At 38.0% G+C, this 27,435-nt stretch overlaps 1 protein-coding gene across 28 annotated transcripts in view; it reads right to left on the minus strand.

Moving 5' to 3' along the window:
• NRXN1 (neurexin 1) overlaps window positions 1–27,435 on the minus strand; it is a 1,145,126-nt gene that overhangs the window by 571,804 nt on the left and 545,887 nt on the right. For all 28 annotated transcript variants that reach the window (XM_031655576.1, XM_031655575.1, XM_031655556.1 and 25 more), the window contains one exon: window positions 5,632–5,805. In XM_031655576.1, the coding sequence (XP_031511436.1) occupies window positions 5,632–5,805 (174 nt within the window). The remainder of the gene's footprint in view (window positions 1–5,631; window positions 5,806–27,435) is intronic.

Genomic DNA, 27,435 nt, shown 5'->3' on the forward strand with positions numbered 1-27,435 from the left:
TTTATCTTGCTGTTGCAATTAAGGCTTCCAACTGTAATGCCAGCCATTCACTGACAACAGCTGGACTTTAGAGTGACACCAACCAAATACTGCATAAATGATACTGTATATCATTTAGAGTGGACGAAAGAAGTAGGAAGAATGGAAGAAAAACTGCAATATAATCCCTCATAAAGGAATTTTCCTAATAAAATTTCCATGTGCAGCGTTTATCCTTGAACTTACCAGATTGGGAATATGCCACTTATGAATTTCAGAGTTATGTCTGTATTTTCTACACTTTCACAACTGTCTTCAACTCTTATAAACTTCCCTGTTAATAACTGTTACAGTAAAACCTCACCAATAGGAACTATCTTAGAGAAGGGTGAAAAGGGAATACAGTCTACCTAAATAGCTTTAGAGTATAAACTAAATATATTTTCTAGTAAATAAACATACAGATTTTATAAAGATAGAAAAAACAGACATCAGCTAATTAGATGCTATTAATATAAAAGAGATAGCCTCTGAGGTGCCTGTTTTAGTGAATAAATGAGAATTTTCTGTAATTTTACTTTATATAAACAGATGATTTTGAAAATGGCTTCTAAACATGTACATGTACCTTATCATCACATTTCTATTACAAATTTTTCAGTAAAGGCATTCTTTACTGAATGTTATTGAATTTAGCCTAGCATATGAGAATTCACAAATTCAGAAACCATAATATTGTATATCTTAATTCTACAATAATAATAACAGCAATAGGTATAACAATAATAAAAACAAAAATAGTATTTTATGTAAGTAGTAATAATAATAAGACCTCCCAAGTCCAGGAAACCTGAAGAAATGTAACAGGTTTTTTTTTTTTTTTTTTTTTTTTTTTTTTTTTTTTTTTTTTTTTTTTGCCACGCAGTCTCGCTCTGTTGCCCAGGCTGGAGTGCAGTGGCTGGATCTTGGCTCACTGCAAGCTCCGCCTCCCGGGTTCACGCCATTCTCCTGCCTCAGCCTCCTGCGTAGCTGGGACTACAAGCGCCCGCCACCACGCCCAGCTAATATTTTTTTTGTATTTTTCAGTAGAGAAGGGGTTTCACCGTGTTAGCCAGGATGATCTCCATCTCCTGACCTCGTGATCCACCCGCCTCGGCCTCCCAAAATGCTGGGATTACAGGCTTGAGCCACCGCGCCCAGCCAGTTCTTTGTAACAAAGTTCTTTTTAAGAAAGAACTAAGAACCACTAAACTCAACTTAGTTCTTTGTAGCAAAGAAATAAGAACCACTTAATTGCTCAGTATTAATTTGTGTTCCAAACTGTGAGAGGTAAGTGGTCTACTGATCTTTATCCCATGGCATTAGAGATACAAAAAAATTAGCATATTTTTTTAAAAAATCTCAAAGCAATATTCCTTAGCATAGTTCTTTCAGTGATAAGCAAATAAACGGGGAGTAACACAAGCCCAGTTTGGGGAGATGCCATTTTATCAAATAGCTATTTGCTCTCTGACCTGCACAGCAGAAGAAAAGATCAGAAGCAAGAACTAATGAAGATCCAGATTTTGGTTTTTGTTTTTTTCAAAAATTATCAGAAATGCAATTGAGAAACAACGCTAAACTCTAAAAGTAATAAAACTACAATCTTAGAAAAATAATCTGCCCATATTGTAGAGCAGCAACTCAGAGTACCTGCCACGCTTCTATGTAAGCATACAGACATGCTTTATTTTATATTCATTATCACAATAGTCTTTTTATATTCAGGAATTACAAGACAATGCATGCGTGTGCCTGACAAGACACATTTTTCAAAGTACTCACCTTCTAGAACAGTATTTAAACATTAATAGGCATTACACAAGGCAGAGCCTTAAATTTACTTTTCTTTTTAGTTATGTAATATTCTTTTTATCACTTAATAAAATTGGGAAAAAGCAACAAGGACATTTGTATCAAGTTATTTAAATTAATAATATGTCTAAAAGGGAAATAAAAATGAAGGTAAAACTACAATTTCCAGAAATCAAAGAATAATAGACAAAAGAGGTTAGGTGTCTCTGCTTTCAAGTAAGGTAAACTTGGGTTTGAAAGTTGTATCATCCACTTATTAGGTGTGTGAACTTAGGAATGTCACCTTACTTTTCTGAGGCTCAACCTACTCATTAAGAAAAGGGCAATGATACCTAATTTATAGAGATTTGATGATTAAATGAGATAGTATAGGTAAACATATTCCCACCAGTGTTTAATCAATGATAGCTGTCATAATTAAACAGAAAATTATTCCTATAGACATAATGGAGCCTAGAGCTGAATGTCACAGTTGTATAAAAAGAGCATCTGTTAAAATTTCACTGATTTTATGTAGAGATGTTATCTTGACTTTAGTAGGCCTGCTTATTGGTTGATTACCAGTATCCATTTTCTGTTACATAAACAGAAAAAAAAGCATCCAAAGTATAGTCTCCAGTGTAACAGCATCAGCATCACTTGGGAATTTGTTAGAAATGGAAATTCTAGGGCTCAGTCTCAGATCTACTGAATTAGAAACCCAGAGGGTCGTAATCTAGTGATTTGGGTTTTAATGATTCTGTAAGTGATTCCTGACATAGGCTAACATTCAGGAAACAATAATCTAAATAGACTTTGACAGGTTAAAATCCGTACTCTAGCTGAGGTGCATTTTATAAATAAAATGAATTATTACCCACTGAAATATGTTAGAAATAAAAGGCAACAAATGATTATTAACGAAAGATCAAAAACTTTTTGTATGCAAGAGGCTTAGAGATATGTGGGTGTATTGGGTAGGAACAATGGAAAATCCTCACAAGATATTATTAGGTTATACCAAACATATGCTAAGTAGTCCCATCAATACGGATATGGAAGTTAAGTGATTCCAACGTGGTTTAGACTCAAATTCCATGAGACAACAATCTAAGAAAGAGAATTTATTAGGTATCTACAGTTAAATCACTAATCTTAAAAAAATGTGTGAATAGCATCAACTGTACCTATAACAGTTAAATCTAAGATTATTCCTAGAAACTATACAGATCAGAAATAATAGTAAATTAAAAGTTGTTCACCTTGATGTTGGAATGAAAGAATCAGGACAGAAAGTAATAATCTAAGAGTAAAGAAAAAATGGGGTGTCAGGGGGTGAAAATTATAAAAGCTCAGATACATAAAGCATTCTAGATAAGGAAAGAACCAATGCCATTAGTGACTGAGTTCAGATGTTCAAATAAGAGTTTAATGTGTAATTAATCATCGTAACCAAATTTCTTACTAGATTATATGGGTAAACAACACCAAACATCATTACTGCAAATGTCCTTTGTTAGTAGGTCTTGCTCGTATTAATCTACTTGCTTCCGCCCACTCACTCACATTATATACCAGCGGTGGGGTCCTGTGTGTTTGCCTCTTGTTTTCTATCTCATTGGGTATATCTGTCAGCTCTCACCATTTCTTGTAGGTGAGAAGTCACATACCAAGCAACTTGTAGAAAGGCCTATTTTTAACAAATATGTTCCATAAGGGATTGTAATACCTTTCTTTAAAAAATAAAACAAAATAAATGTACACATTCTCACTAATGAGATCACCTCCAAGAATTATGTTGTCCCACATTCTTGTGTTCATCCACTAATGGGAACTGATCCCCTTAACAATTTTGTTTCTCTTAATTAAAATTAACTAAAAGGAAAAAAAAAAATAGTTTCCTTATGTTTTACTGATGCATTATGCCAAAATATCAAATAAGGAAATATACTAATAACATTAAAAATGAACTCAACACCTTCCATTAATAACGTTATCCTCTGGTATTATTGAAATACAGTCTGAATTTCACCTAACATTTCATTGAAACATATGCGGCACAGAGGAAACAAATGTATTTTCAAATATAAAATTTCCATGTACTTTAGTAATTGCTAAATATAATGGCATTATTTTGGCTGAGAATAAATGATTCATAATCAGCTGGGGGACAGGAATTCAAATTTCTTTCTTCTTCTCCCATATAAAATCTCCTCATAAATCTAAAATTTTCAAAATGGCCCAAACTGCGTTCAGTATTACAGAAGAAGCAGCAACACATCCAGAGCCACAAAATTCATGATAATGTGATTAAATTACATTTATGGAGGAAGAATTTGCTCAAATAATCTGAGGTGTTGAAGTGAAAATTATCTAAAATGAAAGTAGCAATCAAAAAGTACTCCTACAGATCTTGGTCTGATAGAGAGCACAAAAGAAAAGAAGACACTTTGGTGCATTTCTGATGTATGAATATTAGCCTGAGGTAATACAAGAAACCTGATTTTGCTAAAATAAACTGAAAATATACAGGATACACTGTTTCTGCCAGGTACACATCAATTGAATAGTGATTTGAGAATGGGGTATCTGAACTTCATTCTCTTATTATTTGCTATTGGATATAGAGTTTTACTTATTTTTATTTTAAAATATTTGTTAATTTCAGTAGCTTTAGGTGTACAAGTGGTTTTCCGTTACATGGATGAACTGTATAGTCATGAAGTCTAACACTTCAGTGAACCTGTCACTCAAGTCTTGTACATTGTACTCAATAGATAGTTTTTCATCATTCAATCCCCTTCCCACGATTCCAGCTTCTGAGTCTCCAATGTCCCTTATACCATGCTGTATGCTTTTGTGTACCCATAGTGCAGCTCTCACTTACAAGTGAGTAACATGAAGCATTTGGTTTTCTATTCCTGAGTCACTTCACTTAGAATATAGGCCTCCAGTTCCATCCAAGTTGCTACAAAAGACATTATTTTGTTCTTTTTATGGCTGAGTAGTATTCCATGGTATATACATATCACATTTTTTTTTATCCACTCATTGGCTTATGGGCACTTAGGTAGATTCCATATATCTGTAATTGTGCATTGTGCAGTGATAGATATATGTTTGCAGATGTCTTTCTGACATAGTGACTTCTCATTATCCTTAGCAAACTAATGCAGTAACAGAAAACCAAATACTGCCTGTTCTCACGTATAAGTGAGAGCTAAATGATAAGAACACATGAACACATAGAGGGGATCAACAGATACTGGGGCCTACTGGAGGGTGGAGAGTGAGAGGATGGAGAGGATCAGGAAAAATAACTCATGGGTACCTGGCTTAATACTTAAGTGGCAAAATCATCTGTACAACAAACCCCCATGACACAAGTTTACTTACATAACAAACCTGCACATGTACCCCCTGGACTTAAAAGTAAAACAAAAAAGAATGTAGATTTTTAAAAATGGGCACAAGCTGATTAATACTTGCTGGAGTAGTATTTGTTTAATGCTATAAAGCAAGGATCATAGAACTGATTAACAAACTAATCAAATGTACTACATAACTCAAAAAAGCAAAAAAAAAAAAAAAAAATCCATAGGTATAGCTCCCATTTTACATTGGGCATTAATGTAGGCTTGCAAACCGTACAGAAAATTTAAGGTTTATGAGATAAAAAATTGAAAACATGAATAAGGATGTCTAAGCCCAAATTAGGTATTTGACCAGTTATGAGAATTTTACTGGACAGTGAGATTCGTTGCCAGTTAAACAGGTGGAATTAGAATTATTTAGGGCACGATGACAAAAATCTAATACCTTCACATCCTCTCTCGATCTGTCCATTGCAGAAAAGAGCATCTGAGATGAGGTCCGGAAGCCGTCCATTTAAATCAACTGATGCCAGGCAGCCTTGAAAGCCTTCTTTGGCATGTACAAGTTTTGGTAAGGATTTGTATGTTTCTTTAGCTACTCCTCCTATATATAAGTCACCTGCAAGAAGATCAAAGTCTTTGTTACAAAAGTACCACGTCATTGACTTTAAACACACAGTAGGATGGAGAAAAAACAGGGAGGTTTTTCATTAAGTTAATAAAAATGTAAATTTATGACCAGTTGTTTTCCCCAAAGTGTTAAACAATAGAGGTGTTTGAATAATATACTGGCACTAGGAGACATTTCTAAAAGCTATTTCTATAGAGAACTAAAGTAATTCCATATTATGTGGCCAAATGGAAGGAATGTGGGCTAGCTATAGAGACACATGCCCCTGCGTTGAAATCCAGGCCTGGTTACTTGCAAGCCCTACATCCCTGAATATATATATACACACACACACACACACACACACACATATATGTATATATATGTATATATATGCACACACACATACTAGTTTCTCTAATTATTAGTATCATTGTTTCTAAAATAGGAACAATAAAAACCTTCACCAGAGGGTTTCATGATGATTAAATGAGATGAAATATATACAGCATCCACCAGAGCAAAAGTATGTAGTAGACACACAGTCAACAGGCAGTATTATTAAATTCACCTTCTGCTTAGAGATCTCTGTGTCTTTCATTTCATCAGAAGTTCAACAAATTTCTTCTTGTATCTAAAGTCACCTTCTATACTGGGCTGAAGCCCGCTATCCTTGCTTGCACCTCTCTTGTTCAATAACTCACATAATAGTCTGTATATAAGTGAAAGTTACATCCTTCTTCGGGTGTTTCTGTTTTTAGGTTAAATTACACTACTTTGAATTTTTAGGCTGCTCTGAAATCCGTTACCAAGTTTTTAACTTATTTTTCTAATTTTACTGCAGTTTCTAATGGAACACATTGCTTAGCTTTCCCAACTTTTTGTCTCTAAGTTTGAGATTCCCCAACTTTATGAACTATTACCAAAAAAAAAAAAAAAAAAAAAAAGAGAGAGGTTTCAATCTATGTTGGATTCTGTTTCTTTTTCTATTTCAGATTATTCACCATATCTGGATAATATTCAATAAATTCAATAACTGACTTTAGTAAACATTTAATCAACGTGGAACATAAGGAAGCTGAGCTCAAAATTCAGTAATATGCTGCTACAGCTCCAGTCTACAAGTTATGTAACATCTTTGTAGCTACTTCTTTAACTTTCATTTTCTTTTGAACTTTCTCATGTTAACCATTCTATTCAACTTCATGTCACTTGGCACATTTTCCCCAGTATAACACAAAAATCCTGCAATCTTACTGTTCACCTGTGTCCTTCTGTGTTGTCTTCATGAGACTTGGGAACAAAGAGAACTGATACACAGACTATTTGTTGAGCTATAAGTAACAAATTCCTTGCTCTCACATCCAGAAATATCCTGTCTTCTGCAGGCACTCATTAAACAGTAATAAGCTAACCTATTAGTTTATAAGTAGGGTAAAATCAAACCGCAGATACAACACTCTTGAACTGTACTGATGAATAAATTGAAATAGAGGGATAATGTGGCATACTCAAAGTCACTTAATGTTTAAAAACTGAGAACTTAGGTCCTTGACCTACTAACTAAAACTTAAGTTTTATAACTATATAATTTGCACTGAAAGTACTGGATATATTTACTTCCCCTCCTTTTACATAAAGCAAAATCTACTGACTATTAACCATCATCCTTAATATTAAAAGACAGCATGGTTTTGGTTGAGGAGGGAATACTATTTTTGAAGTACTATTTGATTTTCCTTCCATATTTCCATTCTGTCCTTTGTTTTTGCTGTCACTTAAATTTCAAGCCATTGTGTTTTAGTAGCCTCAGAGAAAGGATATGAATCAGAAATCAAAGATACGAAATTAGCTTTCTGTATTTAAGTCTAAAAAACCTAGACTCTTCGAGGAATGGAAGAGAATACATTGGAGTTTGCATAAGAAAAGTAAAGCTTTCCTATTCCTCATTCAGGCAAGCAGGAGATGAAGTTGGAAGAACCTACTTGTGCAAGCATAGCCATTGGCAAATGCCAAAGAGGGTGTTGATTTCTAATTTAAAGACTGAGCTCTGGTGAATCTCAAAACCTCTGGTAAGTTTCAAAGAGTAATGCAAACCTCTGTGCATTTCCTCAGGAGAACTAAGAGGGAGCAGTGAGATCTCTGAAAAGAAATGGGTACATGGTGGACTTAGATAACCTGAGAGCTTAGACAGTCTCACAGAACGTTCTGTACTCCTCTGTGCCATGGGAGATATAGAACAATTTCCAGACTGGCACAGAAATAGCAAAACAAAAGAAAGAAAGAAAAAAGAAAAAAAAAAAAAAGGTAAAACAACCTAAAGGGGTTGGGTCATGCACACAAGAATGAAGACGCTGGGTAGCAGCCCAGTGAGCACTCTAGAATATTTGAAACAAGCTTCCATGCCACCTCTCTTTACCCACCCCCTGCCCCAACAAAAAAAAAGAGTACGGTGGAACTCCCCCCACTGAGTTATTTAGATATGATACCAGAAAAAGAAAGGAACTAAGATTGCCTGAGATTGTACCTTCACTAACTCAAAGAATCAAAGCTCAAAATAGAAATCAAGGTGAGTTATAGAAACTAGAAAAGTTACATTTCTTGTACATCAGAGATTGTGGGCTGAGATTTGTAATTTGACATGATGAATAGCAATGAAAGGAAATACTACCTACTCCTTTCATTTGTTGAACAAAATTTGTTAGGAAATTTCTGCTCTCCTCCAGGCCTAATGAATGTAGTAGAGTGGGGAATTGAATGAAGAGTTCTTGGCACAGCTTTAGGCTTTTCAGATGTAGAACTCAGTAGTAAAAATTATGTATGGAATACTATATATTTATTAATAAATCTTTCTCTGTCTGATTGTAAACTCCTGAAGGAGAGAGACTGTGTTTCCCACAGTGCCTAGTACTGGGCTCTAAGCACGGTTGGCCCTCAATCAATATTGTCAGCCACCTTATGGATTGAGGCCACAGTAGAAAAAGAATAAAAAAAAGAGGAACAGTAAGGCAACACATGAGGAAAGTGCTAATTCTAAAATGCACTAACTTACTTCCTTTTCCCACTTGCTACCACAATCCCTATGTTTTTCTATTAGCAAACTTATTTGCCTGACAACATTGTAAAGCTTATTGAAGAGAACTAGTAATCTTTCCCTTGAGTTACTAAAGAGCAGAAAATATCAATTCAAGCACTGTGAGATACAAGCTTCAAATATACCAAGGTAGATGAGGTTGGCTTTCTAAGTAGGGGACTCATTCTTATTTTCATTACTGAAGCTGTACTTAGCACCACCGCTTAGTACTGTTTATAAACTCTTTGATATAGCAAATAGTGGTCTAAAGTCCCTTGGTGGGTTGCCACATGAAGAGAACAAAGAAACTCCTTTAGTGGTCTGAGCCCTGTGTATCATTATCACTTTATCAAAGATGCAGGTTCTCTTTTTGATCCTTGAAGTGATGGGTGAAAAAAAAAAAAAAAAAAAAAAATGACCCATTAGCACTAATGGGTCCTGCAGGTGAATCCCTGTGCATGTGAAAGACGATATACTTAATGGCCCTGTTTATGAACAAGAGCCTGGATGGGCAACCATTAAAAGCCAAGTTTCCTGCAGATATGAAGCTAGCCTGTTACCACTTCTTCAAAATGAGTGGCTAATTTTTAATTCATATGCTTTAAGGACCATGTAGGCAACTGATAAGGCAAAGGTTGAATTGGGACACTTTCAGCAAAAGGTGTAGAGAACATGTATAATACCAAAAACTTAAATGTTGAGGGGGTGATTTTCTAAAAATAATATCAATAATACACTTATTTTTAGTACTGTATATACACAGGCACTATGTTCCTCTCAAGAGTGTTATCTGTGAATGAACTGGGGTGATATCATGACTATCCATTCCCCAGTAGTTGAGCAGTATTGACTAGGGAACACTGCACAGGCATTTTGGTTTCCTCTGTCTACAAACCCTGGCTCTGCCACCTACTGGCTCTCTCAATGTAGGCAAGTTAAGTTACATAACTTCTTTGAGAGTCAGATTCTTTATCTATGAAATGGGGTTGATGATGCCTACCTTGCAAGGCTGTAAGGATTACAAAGTATGTACATGAAGCATCTAGTATACAGCATGGACTTAGCCCATGATTGATACTGGTATGGCTATATCAGTGTATCTGTAAGGCTACACATCTATGATGTACCTCAATCTATGCTTATTCCACTGAGAAATGCAGAAGAAGGAGAAGTATAGTTTGTCTACTGTTTCTAGTACAATTGGAGTGACAAGATGTCAATTTTATAAATTTTCCATGCTATTTTTTCTATTGGATTTAGTTGACAGTCATTTGTATACTGGAAGTGTGCCTTACACTATTCTAAAAGCAGCTCACAGAGCTCCTTTGACTTAATTTGAAATTCGGTGGCACTAAATCTGGTAATATGGAAAGTTGCTTGACAAATATCTTCTCATTTGACACAAAGCAATTAAGAGGACAAAAAACAAACAAACAAACAAACAAAAAACTCTATGAAGCCCAAGGGCCAGGTTGTCAGGTACAGACTAAACATGCCTTAGAAAATCAGAGAAATAACAGGTTTTTGTGGACTTTGGTTGCAAGGTGGGGCAGCATAGAAAAGTTGAGACAAGAAGAAAGTATGGGAGACATTACTATTGTAATGATAAAAATGTGGATTCCAGACACAGGGAACAGCACAAATGTACCATGGTGACAAAATTTATATGGCATTTAGGAAAGAGAATAAAAGGCTTGACTGGAAGAAAGGAGTTTTAAGTTATTAATTCAGTTATGTAAATAATATTGCATAAGTAAAGCCAAAGGAAAGGCCACTATAGAACTTATGACTGCTGGCTGAAAAAAAATAAATAAAGACAATGAGAAGTCCAAGGATCAAAGCAAAGCAGGCTAGGAAACTAGGGAATTTGAAGCAGTAATAATCCGGAGGAGAAATAAAATAGCATTTAACATTGCATATATGGAATTTGAGTAGGAACACCCTAGAGGAATCAAGCGATACTAACCTGGGGCTTAGGGAACAGAGGTTGGAGCTTGGAGGCCTTCCTTGGGAGCCACCAACCAAAAGCAGACAAATGAAGTGGTAGAGATTTTCTCTTTGCTTAAAACAGGAAGCATAAGGCAATTAGAGTAAAGACCAAGCTCTGCCTTACAGTAGCAGAATGCAAGTGTCAAGGTATAATTAGTTCTTTGACTCAGCTTTCCTGTTTATTCACATGTACTTTTTTTAACCTCTTAAATATCTCACTTTCATTTTAATTTTTTAAAAAAGCATATAGAAAAAGGACAATTGCCTTATAGAGCTGAATAGCTAAAACTCTAAGAAATATTAAGGAAGCTCTCACAAACTTTTATAACTAGCATTTGGGGAAAAAGAAAAAGTGAAGCCACACACATTAGCTTACTTTCCTATAGCTGGACTAGAGAAAGGACAATTCTAGACACTTCGTTTTAAGAAGATGGGACCTTGGAGAGAAAATTTGGGTGCAACGCTTTCTCCCAATTCTTATTGTGATTGGATGGCAAAAGTAGTGCAATCTAGCTAGGGTAGTTTCTGAGAACATTCTATGGGAAGGGTGCCTTTAGGGGAACAATCGACCTCTGTCCCCAAATTTGTATCATTATCTTTAATTTTAATATTGTCACACATAAAGGAATATATGAAGGTCAGACCTTATCTAGATAAACTGAGAGAGCCTGTCTTTAGGAGACAAATCCAAACCTCTAAAACAGGTGCTCGCTGTTAGATAAAAGAAAATGACCTGTAATATCTGAGAAACAAACACTAGTTTGCTTTCTTAGTAGAAAGCCTAAGTGTGACTGCTTAAATAAATAATATTAAACTACTAAAAGAAAAAGCATGGGAAGTTAATACTGCTCTAACCTACTTGAGCTTACAAGTAGACAAATAGAAACTTTTATAACAAACCACACAGAAATGAACAATGAAAACCATACAAGATCATTTCTAAGTTCAAGGCTTATAAAATATTCAAAATGGAAATCAAAGTGTAAATTCAAGTAGATGTTTTGCTCTGAGACACAAGATCTGTGTCTTTAATAAATCTTTTTTTTTTAAAGATTAATTTTAGAAACTCTTTGCTGAAGAGATGCTCAGTGGTCACCAGTTTGATTTATTGATCGTCTTTTAACTTCTATACAGCTTAGTCTCCCTTAGTACATAAAAGATTTAGTCTTACAACAATCTATTTTTACTTCTTTAGGAAATAACCATAAATTATTATCTTTAGACTTGTCCTGAATTTCTAGGTCCAGCCTAAAATCAAACCTTCATCATCTCCTCTGCCATAAAATTACTTTTTCTAGACTTTCATGTTGTATAACAGCCACATTTCTAGTCTATCTGCTCTCCAGATTGGAATTTCAAAATCATTTTGAACTTTATTTTATATCTCACACCTTAGAATCAAACTACTACCAAGGGCTGAATGACTCAACTTTGCCAATACTTCTGACATTTGTCGTTTAGATTTCATTCCCATTTCCAGTTTTTATCTACTTTTCTCCTTGTACACACCTTTTAGGCACTAACCTGTTACCTGGTGTCGCTGTCTCCATTCAGCCTCCTCATCAACACTGTCTCAGTCACTCCACCGTGTTCTGATATCTTCAATACCTTTCTGTATGATCTAAATTAAGTCTAAGGCTCAGCAGTGATCAGGATTCTGAATTACATCTCTTCAAAACTTTTGCTAAACTTTGAACTATCTTTCCAAAATAACTTTTGCCAGCTAGAAGATTGAGATAATATCTGTCTTCTCCCCACACTCCGATCTTTAGTCAAACTATGTTGGCAGCCTTTCTCCAACCCTGCATTTTCCCACTGCTCCATCGTAGTTTATGGTATACAATACTTCCAGCATGAATGTCTTTCCTCTTCTGATGTTGTTCTTCAAAATCCTACTGAACTTGGGGGACTCAAGTCAAAATCCACCTTGGAAATGTGTACCTGTTTCCTTAGCCACAGATAAATATCTTGGAATCCTCATAAAAAATTGAACTCCTTTTCTGAAAATGATTTTGTCTTTTTCAGTTCTTTGTATGTGGAAGCCTTATGTATCCATTAGTTTATAAATTATTTGAAGGAATAATCCTAAACACTTTCATATTCTCATTTTCACTTAGTGAGCATTTGATAATTTTTGTTGACTCATTGAATGAATGGATGAATTAGTAATTCACATTCAAAAAATAATCATTGAAACAATAAGGACATAGGGAAGGTTTTATGGCAGCACTCATATTTGTCCCTGGCTCCTTTCACCTGAGCAACAATGAATTAATTTAATTGTGGAAAACCTTTCATCTACTGATCCATTTATTTTTTTTTTCTTTTTTTCTTTTTTGAGATGGAGTCTTGATCTGTTGCCCATGCTGGAGTGCGGTGGCACAATCTTGGCTCACTGCAACCTCTGCCTCCCAGGTTCAAGCAATTCTCCTGCCTCAGCCTCCAGAGTAGCTGGGATTACAGGTCCATGTCATCACACCCGGCTAACTTTAGTATTTTTAGTGGAGATTGGGTTTCACCATGTTGGCCAGGCTGGTCTCAAACTCCTGACCTCAGATATCCACCCGCCTTGGCCTTCCAAAGTCCTTGGATTATAAGCATGAGCCACCATGCCTGGCCTGACCTTTCTTAAACACAAAGGTGAGGCCATTCAGGTCATTATAAAAATTTAGGGAATTCAATGGCATATTTTTCCCTTTCTGATGGAGTAACTTGATAGAGTAATTCATGACCAGTTTTAACTGACAAACACTGAATTTATTTGTAGAAGGAGACACAGAGGTGAAGATAGAGGTATAGAAACAGTTTGGAGTATTAATGTGTGTAGTAATGAGAACCCATGTATGAATCGTCTTTTCCAATTAAAACAAGTATAAAAACCTTTGGGGGAAATTAAATTTGAGCCTATCCTGGCCTTCTGTTTCATTCTGGCTCTGTGCTGCTCCATATACAAATATGACCTGATTCATGCATCCTCCATAGGCATATGGACACCATGAACACTTCACACTGTCTCTCCAGACTCATCTGCTCTGCTATTATCACAAAGAAAGGCATACATTTATTTGCTCTCTGCGTCGTAGAACACAGAGAAGCTAACTGTGTGGACCCCTAGTGCTCTGCTCTAGTGAGTTTGTTCATCCCCATCTGTACTTCCTTTGGATTTGCAGATGTTTCACTCCATCTAGCCTTCGGGCCACCACTCAAGGACGCCCAGGGTTACAGTCCTTCTAGTTTGAAGCTTCTATTTCTTGGCTCCTCGCCAGCCACAGGTGTTCTTGATCCTACAGCAGGCTTACACATCTAGCAGTATATTGCTGTAGCTAAAATGACTTTGAGTTTCACAAAAATCACTGAGACAAATGAACTGAAATGTACAGAGTGCTGTCTGAGTAAAAGAGGTCCTCCTTATTGCCTTGAATCTTTGGTAATCAGTATCAGGCATTACCATGGTCAAAACCAGAAAAAACAGCTCTGACTTTATCATTATAATAATAACTGACATTAGTGAAGTATCCTAAACTTGACCAAGCATTTGCATATATATTGTTCTACCTGGTTTTTGCCTGTTGAGCTACAAGAGGAGTAAAGGTTATCAGGGATACATGCCACAGATGAAGAAACTACAGTTTAGGGCTACAGTACCAGAAAAGGGTAGGGTCTTATTGCAAGTCCAGGTCTTCTGAAACATTGTTAATTGTCAGTTAATCCAGACTGACATGCACCCTGTACACTTAAAGTGGCAAGTGGCCAATATGTACAGCTCCACAATGACAACATACAGGAAATTTTGGAGAGTTGTGGCTAGTTGAGAAAAGTAATGGTAATAAATGGTAGCAAAAATCCAAGCAAGTTAACAAATTCCTGGGCAACTTGTGCAATAAGAGACTCATCTGCATAATAACAGAGTAACCTCATAAAGACAAAGTCTATTTGCTTCCATAATAACAAATATTAGGTATTCAAATTCTGAAACATAAGTAGAATTCTTATGTTCAAAACTTTTTAAATTTTATCAAAATGTTTTTACCAAAAATCAACATCTGATTTTTAGATATAGTAGTTACTTTTCAATTGTCCCCCACAAAGAGATAAATCAGACACTTGTATGTATCCAGGGCCCAATCTAATACAAACCAGCACTTATGTGGGACAAGTTGGGGAGAGGCAACCCCAATAAGATAAGAGTTTAGACCTTAAAGTTTTCCTGTAGTGAGTGTTGGGGAGTTAATATTGTTATTATCCGTATGAACAGAACAGATAATTCTTTCGATATTTTGAATTTTTTTTTTTTTTAAGACGGAGTCTTGCACTGTCACCCAGGATGGAGTGCAGTGGCACAACCACTGCTCACTGCAAGCTCCGCCTCTCGGGTTCACGCCATTCTCCTGCCTCAGTCTCCCGAGTACAGGCGCCCGACACCACACCTAGCTAATTTTTTGTGTTTTCAGTAGAGACAGGGTTTCACCATGTTAGCCAGGATGGTCTTGATTTCTTGACCTCGTGATCCGCCCGGCTCAGCCTCCCAAAGTGCTGGGATTACAGGCGTGATGAACTTTTGTTTCTTATTTAAATTTTGAAACAAAACTGCCCCCAAAAAGTTTTTTTTTTTTAAAGTATGATTCTGCAGCTTACAACAGGAAGACATTTTGTTTGTATGTTTGGCCACAGACTGTGAGGAAACCTGGTAGGCATGCTAAATGGGAAATAATAAAGTGAAATTGCTATGGGAGTGTGTAGTAATTCATCTTCTTTTAAACCCACTCTATGCCAGTAATACTGTGGCAGATGGGGTGCGAGTTCAGGGATATAAATCCATGCCAAGCTAACTTCATCTAATGGCTTTAAATATTTAAATTTACCTTTAGGTAAAAAGTGGGTACAAATAGTTTCAGTTTTTTTCCTTTTGCCTTATCCAAATGACAGCCAGTTTAAATACCTGTGACATTCCTTACAGCAGACAATTCTGTCACTATTACAGGCTTCATTTTTTTTTACTCACTGTGTAATGCTTTCTGGGACTGAATATGGATTTGCAGGGGTTTTCAACCTCACATAAACTGCTATACCTTATACGTGCATAAACAGTGCAGTTTGAAAGGTGCTTTTTTTCACAAGTTTTTGAACCAGAGTGGCTCCATCTTGAATAGGCTTGTGTAAAATAAGGCTGAGACCTATTGGGCTGAGCTGCATTCCCAAAAGGTTAGGTGTTCTTAGTAACATATGAGATAGGAGATCCACACAAGATACAGGTCACAAAGACCTTGCTGATAAAACAGGATGTGGTAAAGAATCTGGCTAACGGGCGCAGTGGCTCAGTCCTGTAATCCCAGTGCTTTGGGAGACCGAGGCGGGCAGACCACGAGGTCAGGAGATCGAGACCATCCTGGCTAACATGGTAAAACCCCATCTCTATTAAAAACAAAAAAAATTAGCTGTGCATGGTGGCAACACACCTGTAGTCCCAGCTACTTGGGAAGCTGAGGCAAGAGAATCGCTTGAACCCGGGAGGTAGAAGTTGCAGTGAGCCGAGACTGTGCCACTGCACTCCAGCCTGGATGACAGGGTGAGACTCCGTCTCAAAAGAAATAAATAAATTAAATAAAATAAATAAGTTAAAAGAAAAATAACAAATAAAAAAAGAATTTGGCCACCAAAACCAAGAAGGCAATGAAAGTAACCTCTGGCCATGCTCACTGCTCACTATATGCTAATTATAATTTATTAGCATGCTAAAAGACACTCCCACCAGCGCCATGACAGTTTACAAGTGTCATGGCAACGTCAGGGTCAGAAAGTTACCCTATATGGTTTAAAAAGGGGAGGAATCCTCAGTTCTAGGAATTGCCCATCCATTTTCTGGAAAACTCATGAATAGCCCACCCCTTGTTTAGCATATAATCAAGAAATAACTATAAGTATACTCAGTTCAGCAGTCCATGATGCTGCTCTGCCTTTAAAGTAGGCATTTGTTTATTTCTTTACTTCTCTAATAAACTTGCCTTCACTTTACTCTATGGACTTGCCCCAAGTTCCTTCTTGCACAAGGTTCAGGAACCCTCTCTTGGGTTCCAGATTAGGGCCCCTTTCTCGTAACACTTTCACATCTCTTATTCCATTTGATCCTTGTTGCAACCATTCACAATAGGTAGAAAGGTTATTATTATCCCTACCTGACAGATGAACAAACTACCCTTCTGAAAAGTTTAGTTACCTGCCCAGGGTAATACAAGCAATACAAGAATAGTAATGTCAGCACTTAAGCGTTTGACTCCCAGGCTACTTCTATTTCTGATGCACCACACTCTCCTATTTTTACTAAAACCTTCTCAATGACAGTAGTAGAATAGATAGAGGAGTTTAGAAATGACTGTTCTGGAAATTAAAAGAGACTTATAAATAGGGAACAAGTAGCAGAACTTATGCAAACCTGTTATTTTTCTCAAACAGTGTATAGAACAATTAGACTTTCTTTCCCAAAATAACTTTTCTTATTTGAAAGACAGTTTTTTTTTTTTTTTCTTATTTCAAAACAAATGAACATTTATTTTGGGTGGGGCAGACCCAGTGGTATAAAGGGTAAATATAAAAGAACAGCTCTTTCCTATAATAGGTCTTTTTAATGCAGGTGAAAAATTGGCACCGGCTCTCAACTTAGATATAAACAGGATAAAAAAAGGTTATCGCTACTGGCTCTCAACTTAGATATAAACAGGATAAAAAAAGGTTATCGCTACCAGTGGTTTTCTGTGTAGCTTGAAAGGACAAAGTAGTATAAAAACATACACAAAAAAATTTACAAACATTGCTAAAGAGCTTTTAAAATATTATGAACTTCCTGGAGTCAAATCACACTCTTGTTTTTCCTTAAGTATCTGAACATTTCTGTATTTTTTTTCCTAAAAAAGAATTCCTTCTGTGCTCCAAAGATGGAATATTATTAATACCAATAAGGTCACCACATCCAGTTGCTATAGTGTAATTCCCTAACTTAGGTCTCCAAACACTTTGTTCTTGCAACATAAACTATTCTTAAGGAGAAATGCAGATACTTAAAAGCAGGGATCCCTCCTCCAGATCAGGGAAGTGTAAGGAACTTTTCCTAAAGGCTAAGGAAATTACTGGCTTTGAGAGCTGAATGAGTCTGCAAGTAGCCTGTCTGCACCAGCCAATGATTGATTGATAGGCCAACCCCCAATCACCCAACCAAGTACTAGATTTGCCAAAGCCTGTTCTACATACCTATAAATGCAAATGTTCTGCAGAATACATATAAAGGACACATAGCAATTAAAGTTGTTAGTTGTATTGTTTGAGGAGGACTTCAGGAGCTAAGAAGATAGAACCAATATATAGATGCTATACAAGGCATAGGGGAGAAGAGAACATATAGAAAGTAAAGTAGAAATATCCAGTTCCTTTGCAACTACCAGAAGTGGAATTTTCAATGTTATACAATGTAGTAGAAAAGTAGAAGTTTGATTAAGATTTTTTATGGAATAGAAAGTGTTTTATTTTATGATATTTCCCCTCAAGATTAAAATAAATGTTAGATTTTCTCTCTAGATATTCAGAAGTAATCCTTTCAAATATTTTGGCAAATATAGATGGCAGCATTTCAATACTGCCATAGACCTGGGTTCAAATTCTGTTTCTATCGCTTGGTGCTATGTGAGAATGAATAACTCACTTAAACCTTCCAAGTCTCCATTATCTCATCTGTAAAATGGGGGCACTAATAATTCATTGATCTAATTGTTGTGAGGATTAAGAGACCGTATGTGTAAAACAGAATACTAAAATTGAATTTCTGACTGAAGTGCCAACACAGTCAATATCAGACAATGTGAGAATGAGACAGACACCCAGATTCAACATTTATAAAGGACCAGGTAAAATACTGGTTCTAAGGCCCTTGAACCCCTCAGCTACATCAAGGAAATAATAATAATAAAATGGGTCAGAAATGGGAAGGAAAGATATCTGAGAATATTTTTTGAAGCAGCTCTTACTGGGCAGTGAGTTTGTGCTCCTACATTCTAGCTCCAAGCCTAGCAAGGCAGGTCTCAGAGAAGGGTCTCCTGGAGCACTTGCTTTGTGTTCCTGACTGTTGGGGGATGCAGAACTGGCACCTGACATGCTGAGAAAACTTTAAAGAGCTTGAGATGGAATGGAATGGAAATGAAAGCATTGGGAATAGGGTGCACTTCCAAGGTTGGGGGGACAAAGGATCCATGGAATCTCCTCATGGGCCACGGTGGGCCCCATGTGCATGACAGCAAGCCAGGCAGGGCTGCCCAGACACAGGGCAGCCCTATGTGGTAAGAGTCTGTGAGGAAGGAGCAGAAGCATCCCCCTACACAGGGATTAAGGTTGGAAGGTCCAACAGAAAAGCCTTGGATGAACCCAAGAACGCACCAGGAGAGGAGGAATTCAAGGGATCTGCCAGACCCAGAGCCCCCGCATCAGTTGATGTGCCGTGTCAAAAAGCTGTAGAAAGATAACTGCAGGAAAAGGCAGTAGCTGAACGTGCCGTTTCCCCTACTGCCAGTGACTGACCAAAGCAGAGTGAAGCCTCAATTTTGAGCTTTGATTAGTAACTCAGATTGGCAGTTTGTAATTTTAATGAATGCTATATTTCATACTATAAAATTATTATATAATTATCTTAAAAGTGAACCCAAACATTTACTCTAAATCAGTACATGGTACAAATACCTTAACACAATACATTTTAAAGTGATGGGTTGAGGTAAAAAAAAAAAAAAAAAAAAAAAAGATATTATAGCTTGACCATATTAGGACATCATGCTTATTTAATGTAATCCTTGCACATATAAGCCCTTAACATGATGCATGACATATAGGCATGCATAAATGACATAATTGATAATAATGAGGATGACAGTGACAGTAACAAAGGTAATTTATTATATCTTTGAATAGAGAATAAAGACAGACCCAAGCTATGAGATAGTTTTTCTCATGAAAACACTCAGTTTTCTACAATATCACTCTAGTGATGTGTGTGATTCACACATGTCACAGCCAAAAGACATTTAATGTCATTTTGGACATCATTTGGGAAACCTAGTTCGTTGGGTTTCACAAAAAATACAGGGAACTACACATGTTAAAATTTTTAACTGTCAAAGGGCTGTTGTGTTATAGAAATAATGGTACATTAGTACAGGCCCTTATAGTGTTTGAATTCTTTTTACAGTCCCAGGACTCTAAGGGGAAGCCAGCGATGAGAAGCCTAAGGAGTGTGTGTATTGTGGGTAGTGGAGTGTGAGTGGGGCGTGAGGTGGGGAGAGGGAGGAGAGAACTTCCCACAGATAGGTTAGGAATATTGATAACTAACATCATACTAGCCAACCTCTAATAAACTTGAGATGGCAAATGGGCTCTGCTGTACTAGGGAAGTTATGGGAAATTGGTCTAAATATTTCCGACACCTGTCAGATCCAAATGAGTCTTACAAGCCCTCCTAGTCCTTTTTATAAACCTGTGAGCATCAAAGAATACACTGACAAACCCTGTGTATTTTTCTGGGAATTAATTGAGATAAGATACCATGTGCAAATATTTATAACAGTACATGAGATATGACAAGCCCTTAGAAATGATTAAAATAATTTCTATTTAGTATTACTATCATTATTGTTCTGGTGAGATGCTTAACCTCCCTAAGCCTTGTGTTAGTTTCATCACCTGTTACATGGCGATAAGTATAGCAATTTCACCAGTTTGCCACAAACATTAAAGAGAAAATATATGTAGCTCTCTCACCTGATGCCTAGTAAAGGTAGATGAGGATGATTATGATGATGATGGTGATAGTGATATGCCCTGCCTAAGGAAATACACAAAAGAAATGGTAGAGATGCTATTTCACCCAGGTCTTTCTGACCTCAAAGACTATGTTATTAATTATAATGCTATATGCTTTTTGTATTGTCCTTAAGAACAACCAAAATAATTAATTTCAAAGGCCAAACAGGGGCCACTTTTAAGAATGGACACAGAAAGCCACGTTCACATGATGTCAATGGGGAACACTGGTTGACCTAATGTAGTTCCTGAGGAGCACTGGAAGTGCCCTCTAGTGCATGAAAATATAGAGCCACAACAGCGCGATGCCATTAAAAATGCACTTTCCTGTTTTGGTAAAGATGGCAGATTTAGCTTTTGAGCTTCTCTACCGTGGGGGCAGCAACTTTGTTTTAAGCCCACCCAACTTTCAAGTCGACTTCCATGTTGACCCATGGCTCAAGAGGAATTGGACGGTATCTGGGATGGAAGCTGGCTTTCTTCTGGGTCATGCTGAAACAGGGCAGGGGCTGCGTTATTCCTGAAATCCAACTAGATGAGACAACTGCCCGAAAATAACAGTGACATTCCCTTTTAGGATCTATAGTAAACAATTGTAACATTGCCCAGAAGTCAGCCTGGGCCCCTATGTCCATTATAGATCTAGATGATTCTGGTTAGGACCCTCGCAATTGCACAGAAGGTAAAAATCTAGGGTCCTCCTTCTCCTGGCATTTCCTGTGAATTCCTGGGAACCTCTGACTGTTGCTTGGCTTTGCTATCTCATGTACTTCCTATATATAAACAAAGTCTCTGTCTCCACCCAAAAACAAATGCTGCTCACTCGAGCATTTATGAGTTTCACCATCTAAATATTTGGGTATCACCTAGCACCTAGTATTCTACCACCTTGAAGAATTTAAGCCCTATCCTCACCCCCTACTCCACAGCAAGGCAAACCCAATCCCTTAATTCTTGCACAGCAGGTTAAAAATCACACTTTTTGAGCTTTTCATATCTTCATTTATAACCCAAGTAGCCTATCCCAATATTTCTTTAAACAAATCTAGTAAATTCATATTTGTATAATGTGACTCTGTCTCTTATTTCCTCATCCTGGCACAGGGAGGACATCTGTCTCGATCAAATGTCCTCTTCCAAGAATTTGGCACTAGAACTGCTAAACTTCAATGAATCTTTCTTGGGTATTTGAGTTGATCAGGGGTGAAAAGCCAGGTCTGAGAAGGCCGTATTTACCAATGTTTACAAAAGGAGAGAAAACTAGTGTGCAGAGAGGGACAGCAACAAGGGAATGCTCCTTGGGCAGCCGATCGGAGGCAGCTCACAGCCCCAGTGGAGACCAAGTGAGGCTGCAACACTGACTTATTGCTAAGAGCTTTCCTGAATATGCCTTTTATGAAGCCCAGCGTTGATCTTTCTCTGTTCTTGTCCGTGGGTTCCTTGACTGCTATACCCTGTCCCTTTCCCCATCACTTGTCAGTCTCAATGGTTTTATGCTACCTGAACTCCAAAGACTTTTGTATAAGTCTCCCTTCAACAAAAAGAGGGAGGTCTCAGAGCCAGGAAAACCCTGAAGATTTAAATCCTACTTGCATGAGAGAGATATTGTCAGATATCTGCCTTCTCAGATGGCTGACAAAGAGCTCTTGACCAAGAAGCTCAAATTCTAAGAAGACAACACAACACCACTCCTGGCATTCCCTAAAGAGGGACCTGCAGCGAAGGCTCATCTCTGGATGAGGCTGAGGTCTTGTGAGCCATCACCTGACTCTTGAGAACTCAGCTCCCAGCACTTGCAGGTACTTGCTTCTCCACGACACAAATGTCACCACCTCGAGGAGCTCAAGCCATCTAATCACCACCGTGCTGGTGGTGGGACATGGTAAACTGTCAGCGTGTCGTGAAAGGCATCTGGGCATAGGATTGAACTTTCCAGTAGCCCACACTTGGCTGTGGGAAAAGCTGAAGAAAGCTATTTGTGCCTGTGCACGACCTCCCTGTGGCTGTTCTAAGCATGGAAGCCAAGGCCTGTGGCTGTCAGAGTTCAGCCAGTGCACTGGGTGAGAAGAAACCAGCCCCAGGGCTTTATGCATCTGCAAATGGGACGGGTTGGCACCTTTAAAGTTTCACCAAAAGCAGAGTCACCAGGTGGCCCTCTCACTACCAGTCTCCATCTCGGGTCTCTGACTGATCACACCAATCATCTTCAACAATGAATCCACGTAAAGGTGCAGATTTCTTTTCAGTGTATTGCTGCAGGTTGTCACTAGCAGTCGATTGAGATTGATATGAGCAACACAACTTGTGTCTTCTGAGCTATGGTAAAGAAGTGTGAAACTGGGATAGCTGTGCAGGCCAATGTCTGTGGAGCATATTTCTCTCATATGTAAAAGGAATTGGTCAGACCAGACAATCTCCAAGATCACTTATAGTTCCTCAGTTCGTATGATTCTAATGGTGGGAAGAGAAATTTCAAATAATATTGTTGGAGGGAGTTGATAAAACTAAATATAGACAACTCGTAGTTAATGTCAGAGAAATTCAGAAACAAATAAAATGGGTGAAAGATTTTTTTAAAAATGATTTTAGTAGAGAATAAACAATTTAAACTCTGCTGAAATACTGTGAACTGGGTCAAGAACCACAGGGAAGCAGAGGGAAGAACTTCCAAACCAACTGTTGGATGGCAAGTCCCAGATAACTGCATGGGAAGGGAATAACTGCATGGGAAGGGAATGTTTTAATCCTACTCTCAACTTCCCACCCCCTTAAGGTAGGATTAAAACACACTGACAAAGGCTTTACAGTAAAGATAATAGATTGAGATGAATTCTGCAAAACCCGGGGATTCAATGGATGTGGCAGAAGAGAAACAGTAGTTTCACATCTCTATCTGTCTTTCAAGTAATTGCTCTATAATTCTCGTGTAAGGAAAGGAGTAACAATGTCAAATCTTATTTCTACATACTCAGAACCTTATTGTCTTTGTTCTATACTATGGCAATTGCCTCCAAAGTGGTGTCTTTTTCCTGAGCCTCGGCTCATCCATCCCACTGAAGCCAAAGGAATAATTCTAACGAGCATTGTGAACTCTCCTCTGCTGCTCAAAACCCTTTAATTTCACCCTTCCCATCTTCGGCATGGCATTCAGGGCCCTTCAAAATGAGAAAATTACCTTGCTCCTTTCTCAGCAGTTACAGATGGCCTTCCAACACACAGCCTCCTTCTCTTCCCTTTCAAGTTCAAAAAGCTACCTCTGTGTTCACAGCCAATTGGACTAAAGAAGCGAGCCTGGCCAGTGGCAGCAGGGCAAAAGCTTATGAAGTTATAGCCTAGACCCAGGTCCACACATGGTATGACATCCTGTATTGGGGGGAACTGGAAAGTGAGATGAAGCGGTGAGTGGACAGAAGTGGAAACATACACAGGAACAAAAGCCATAGGTGGAAGCCACGAGACAGAAGAAGCCAAGAGTGGAAGAAGCCAGGAGGCAGAGAGAAGCCATCTCACAGCAGTGCCAGCAAACAGAATAGAGCGAGGGTGGCTGCACTGCTGTCCTGGTGGGGCAATGGATTAGGGAGCAGTGAGCATGTGTATCCAAGGGAACAACCAAGAGGATGGCTCTTGAGATCCCAGTATGACTCCAAGAACACAGTTCTTATCCTCTGTGTGGCCTCGTTGTTCAACAGCTGAAAGGGTTTCTTGTCTCTCTTACTTCCTACAGGATCCTTAAAATAATCTCCTACAAATGGAAATAATGTGAATAAATCTCTCTCTTATAGACTAAAAAAAACAAAACCACACACACACAAAACTGATAACCCCCAGACAACAACAACAAAAACTAATAAAGGTGGCCTAACCACAGGACAGCAGAACCGCAGAACCTTCCCTCCATTTCCGGTGCCGTATCCTGCTCTAAGGCTAAGCTCAACATCACTCTTCCATGAATATTTTCTATTGAAACAAAGTATCTGGCCAAGACAGGTGGGCTGTCAGATGTCATGTGTGGTGAATCTACAAAGCCTGGGCATGTTTAAACGTGATTATGACTTTGAACAGAATCTGGTTTACTGAATGACTGCAGTAAAGATTTGTCAAGTAGCAACATGAAACGGTATAAAAGGGAGGGGATATGTGTTATATTCAGGATTGGAGAAGGCAGGGAGCTGAGTAATAGCAACTGGTCAGAGATCAAGAAGAAAAGAGCAAGAATACTATTTATCTTCAAATTTTGCTTAGAGATTGAGTATATTTGAAAAGAAAGTCCCTGTTGAGTTGTTTCTGATTCGGGGACATTTAAGTGGCTTGGTAGTAGGATGAACAATGGCAGACAGTTCCCTTCAGGGTGAGATTTAAGGAGGAATAGGAGGAATGTTAAGGAGGAGACAAATGGGTGGTGATCGTGGTAAGAAGGAAAAGGGGCAAGATCAGAAGACAATGCCAGAGCTCAAAACCCTTGAAGGAATTTTGGGTTTGAGAGAGAGAATAGAGGAGGAAGAAAGAACAAAGTGCCATCTGGGCTGACCTAGATGTGGCCCATAAATAAATCACTGTACTCAGTTTTACACAGTTTTGCTAGGCGGCCACCTGAGGGCGCTCTATGCTACACAGCTGGGAATCTAATTTCCCCCCATCAAGTAAACTATATATCCTCAATTTGCTGAAGGATAAACTTAGGTAATGCCTTAAATAAGGGTACTCATTGAAAGTGGGGGCCTAAAGAAATTCTTCCTCCCTATTTTTCTCTTCAACTAGATTAATGAATGAGCAAGACTGACCTCAATTTAAATCCCTGGGTAATTGCAAGGATGAAATACAATAACCTCAGTTAAATCTATTTAGCATTTAGTAGGTATTTAATAAATATTAGCTCCCTTCCATATATATGCACATCCTGACATATAAATTTGCCAAATACAGGAACAAGAGAAGGAACATAAAGAGGAATCGCACCAACCCTTTATCTCTCCAAAGGAGGCAGGGCTCAGAAATCCTGAAATGAATACAAAGCTAGGCTAGGAAATCATTCCAGAGAGCAAATTTCTGCTGCTCCTTTCATTGCATGTTGCTGCTTGTACATAATAACCAGAGGGAATAGAACACAAACAGCTGGGAAATAAAGATGAAAGCAAAACTGTATCAGCAGGGAGAGACACACAACCCCCTGAGAATCGAGCGGTGTCAGGAAAGATAAGCTGAACAAGGTCAGCTGCGTGGTATTTATCGTCTGAGAGAAAGATCATTAGACTCCTGCCCATTTCTGATCGTCTCTATTGGGGTCAAGGTGGAGAATGAAATACATGGGCCCCAGTTTTCAAAGTTCTACACTAAAGTCCTGTTCCTATAATGAAACAGAGCTATGGACAAAAGCATGCATCACTATAAAAGCCAACTGTGGAAATTTAGATGTCTGAAAACAAAAGAAATTCTACTTCCCCTTGCAAATGGAGCAGGTTGAGGTTTCCCCAACTCCCGGGTCCTCTGTAGCACGTTTTGTGGCCTTCTGCTGCCCTCTAGTGTCTTTTTAAGGTATAGTAAAACATAAGGAGGATTAAAAAAAAATTCTCCCAATAATCCTAACCAGCCAATAATGTGACTTCAGTCCAGGGCTGGCAAAACAAACAAAAAACAGTAAAATTCTGAAATAAAAGCAAAACCAGTATTTATACAAAAATTTAAAAGTCAGTTAAATTTGGCCTCAACATAGATCTTGCATTATTTCAGGACTCTGTAGCACATGGCATCTCTATCAGTCAATGCACTTAAAAAAAAAAAAAAAAAAAAAAATGCCTGTTGTTTTCTGCACATCTCTCTCAAATGATCATTGCCTTGGTTGGTGTCAGATAGGATCCAGAAATCTGCACTTCACAAACATCACTGCATGATTCTCATGTAGTTAAAATTGGCTGACCTTCCTTTGAGAAGCACCAAAGATAGTTGCAATGACTTTCAGCAGGGTGGAGAGTAAATCTGATGTTTTCTTTAATTCTTTAAGAATACAATCTATTGACCAAAATAAATCAACTTTATTTTTCCTGCAGCTCAATGCTACGTGATTAGTATGCAAAGAAAACGCTGCTGTCTATGTCTGCGCAAAGAGTTCATGTAGAAGTTCTCCTTTATGAATAAACCCCTCTAAAATCCAGTAGCCATCCAGGTGGAAAAAAGAAACAATGCCTCGTTGCTCTTACTCACCCTTCAAATATCCCTCAAGCATTACTGCCACAAAAAAGCTTTCCAGGTGATCCCAGCTTCGTTTCAATGCCCCACTACAGCTCCACAGCATCCTGTCCTTCTCTGTCCTACAAGTGCTCCTTCAATGCTAGTGTTCTCCTAGAGACGGAGAGCTTTCCATTGCAGAAACCCTGTTGTGCTCTTTCCAAAGTCAATGCTCCGTAAATACTCATGCTCTGGCCAATGCCCACAGCCACACTTACCCAAAGTGGTGATGATGGGAGACAAGAGACATCAGGTCCCACAGCAGGCTGTCCTCAAACTCCCTCTAGTTGATGGTGCACATGATAAGAGGCAACAGGGGATGACTGTTGCCATCGGATCACACACCCAATTTATCAGCCCAAACTTGGACTCATTTTAGAAACTTGCTCTTACTTTTCTGCAACGCAGAAGGTATTATTCTATACTAATGATTAGCCCCTTCACATGGGAAATTCACAAGCAATTTTAATTATGCTTTTTTAAAAAACGCAAGTACAGTGAGTTCATGACTATATATCTTA

This window comes from Papio anubis, chromosome 14, assembly GCF_008728515.1.
Source record: "Papio anubis isolate 15944 chromosome 14, Panubis1.0, whole genome shotgun sequence".
NCBI lineage: Eukaryota > Metazoa > Chordata > Mammalia > Primates > Cercopithecidae > Papio > Papio anubis.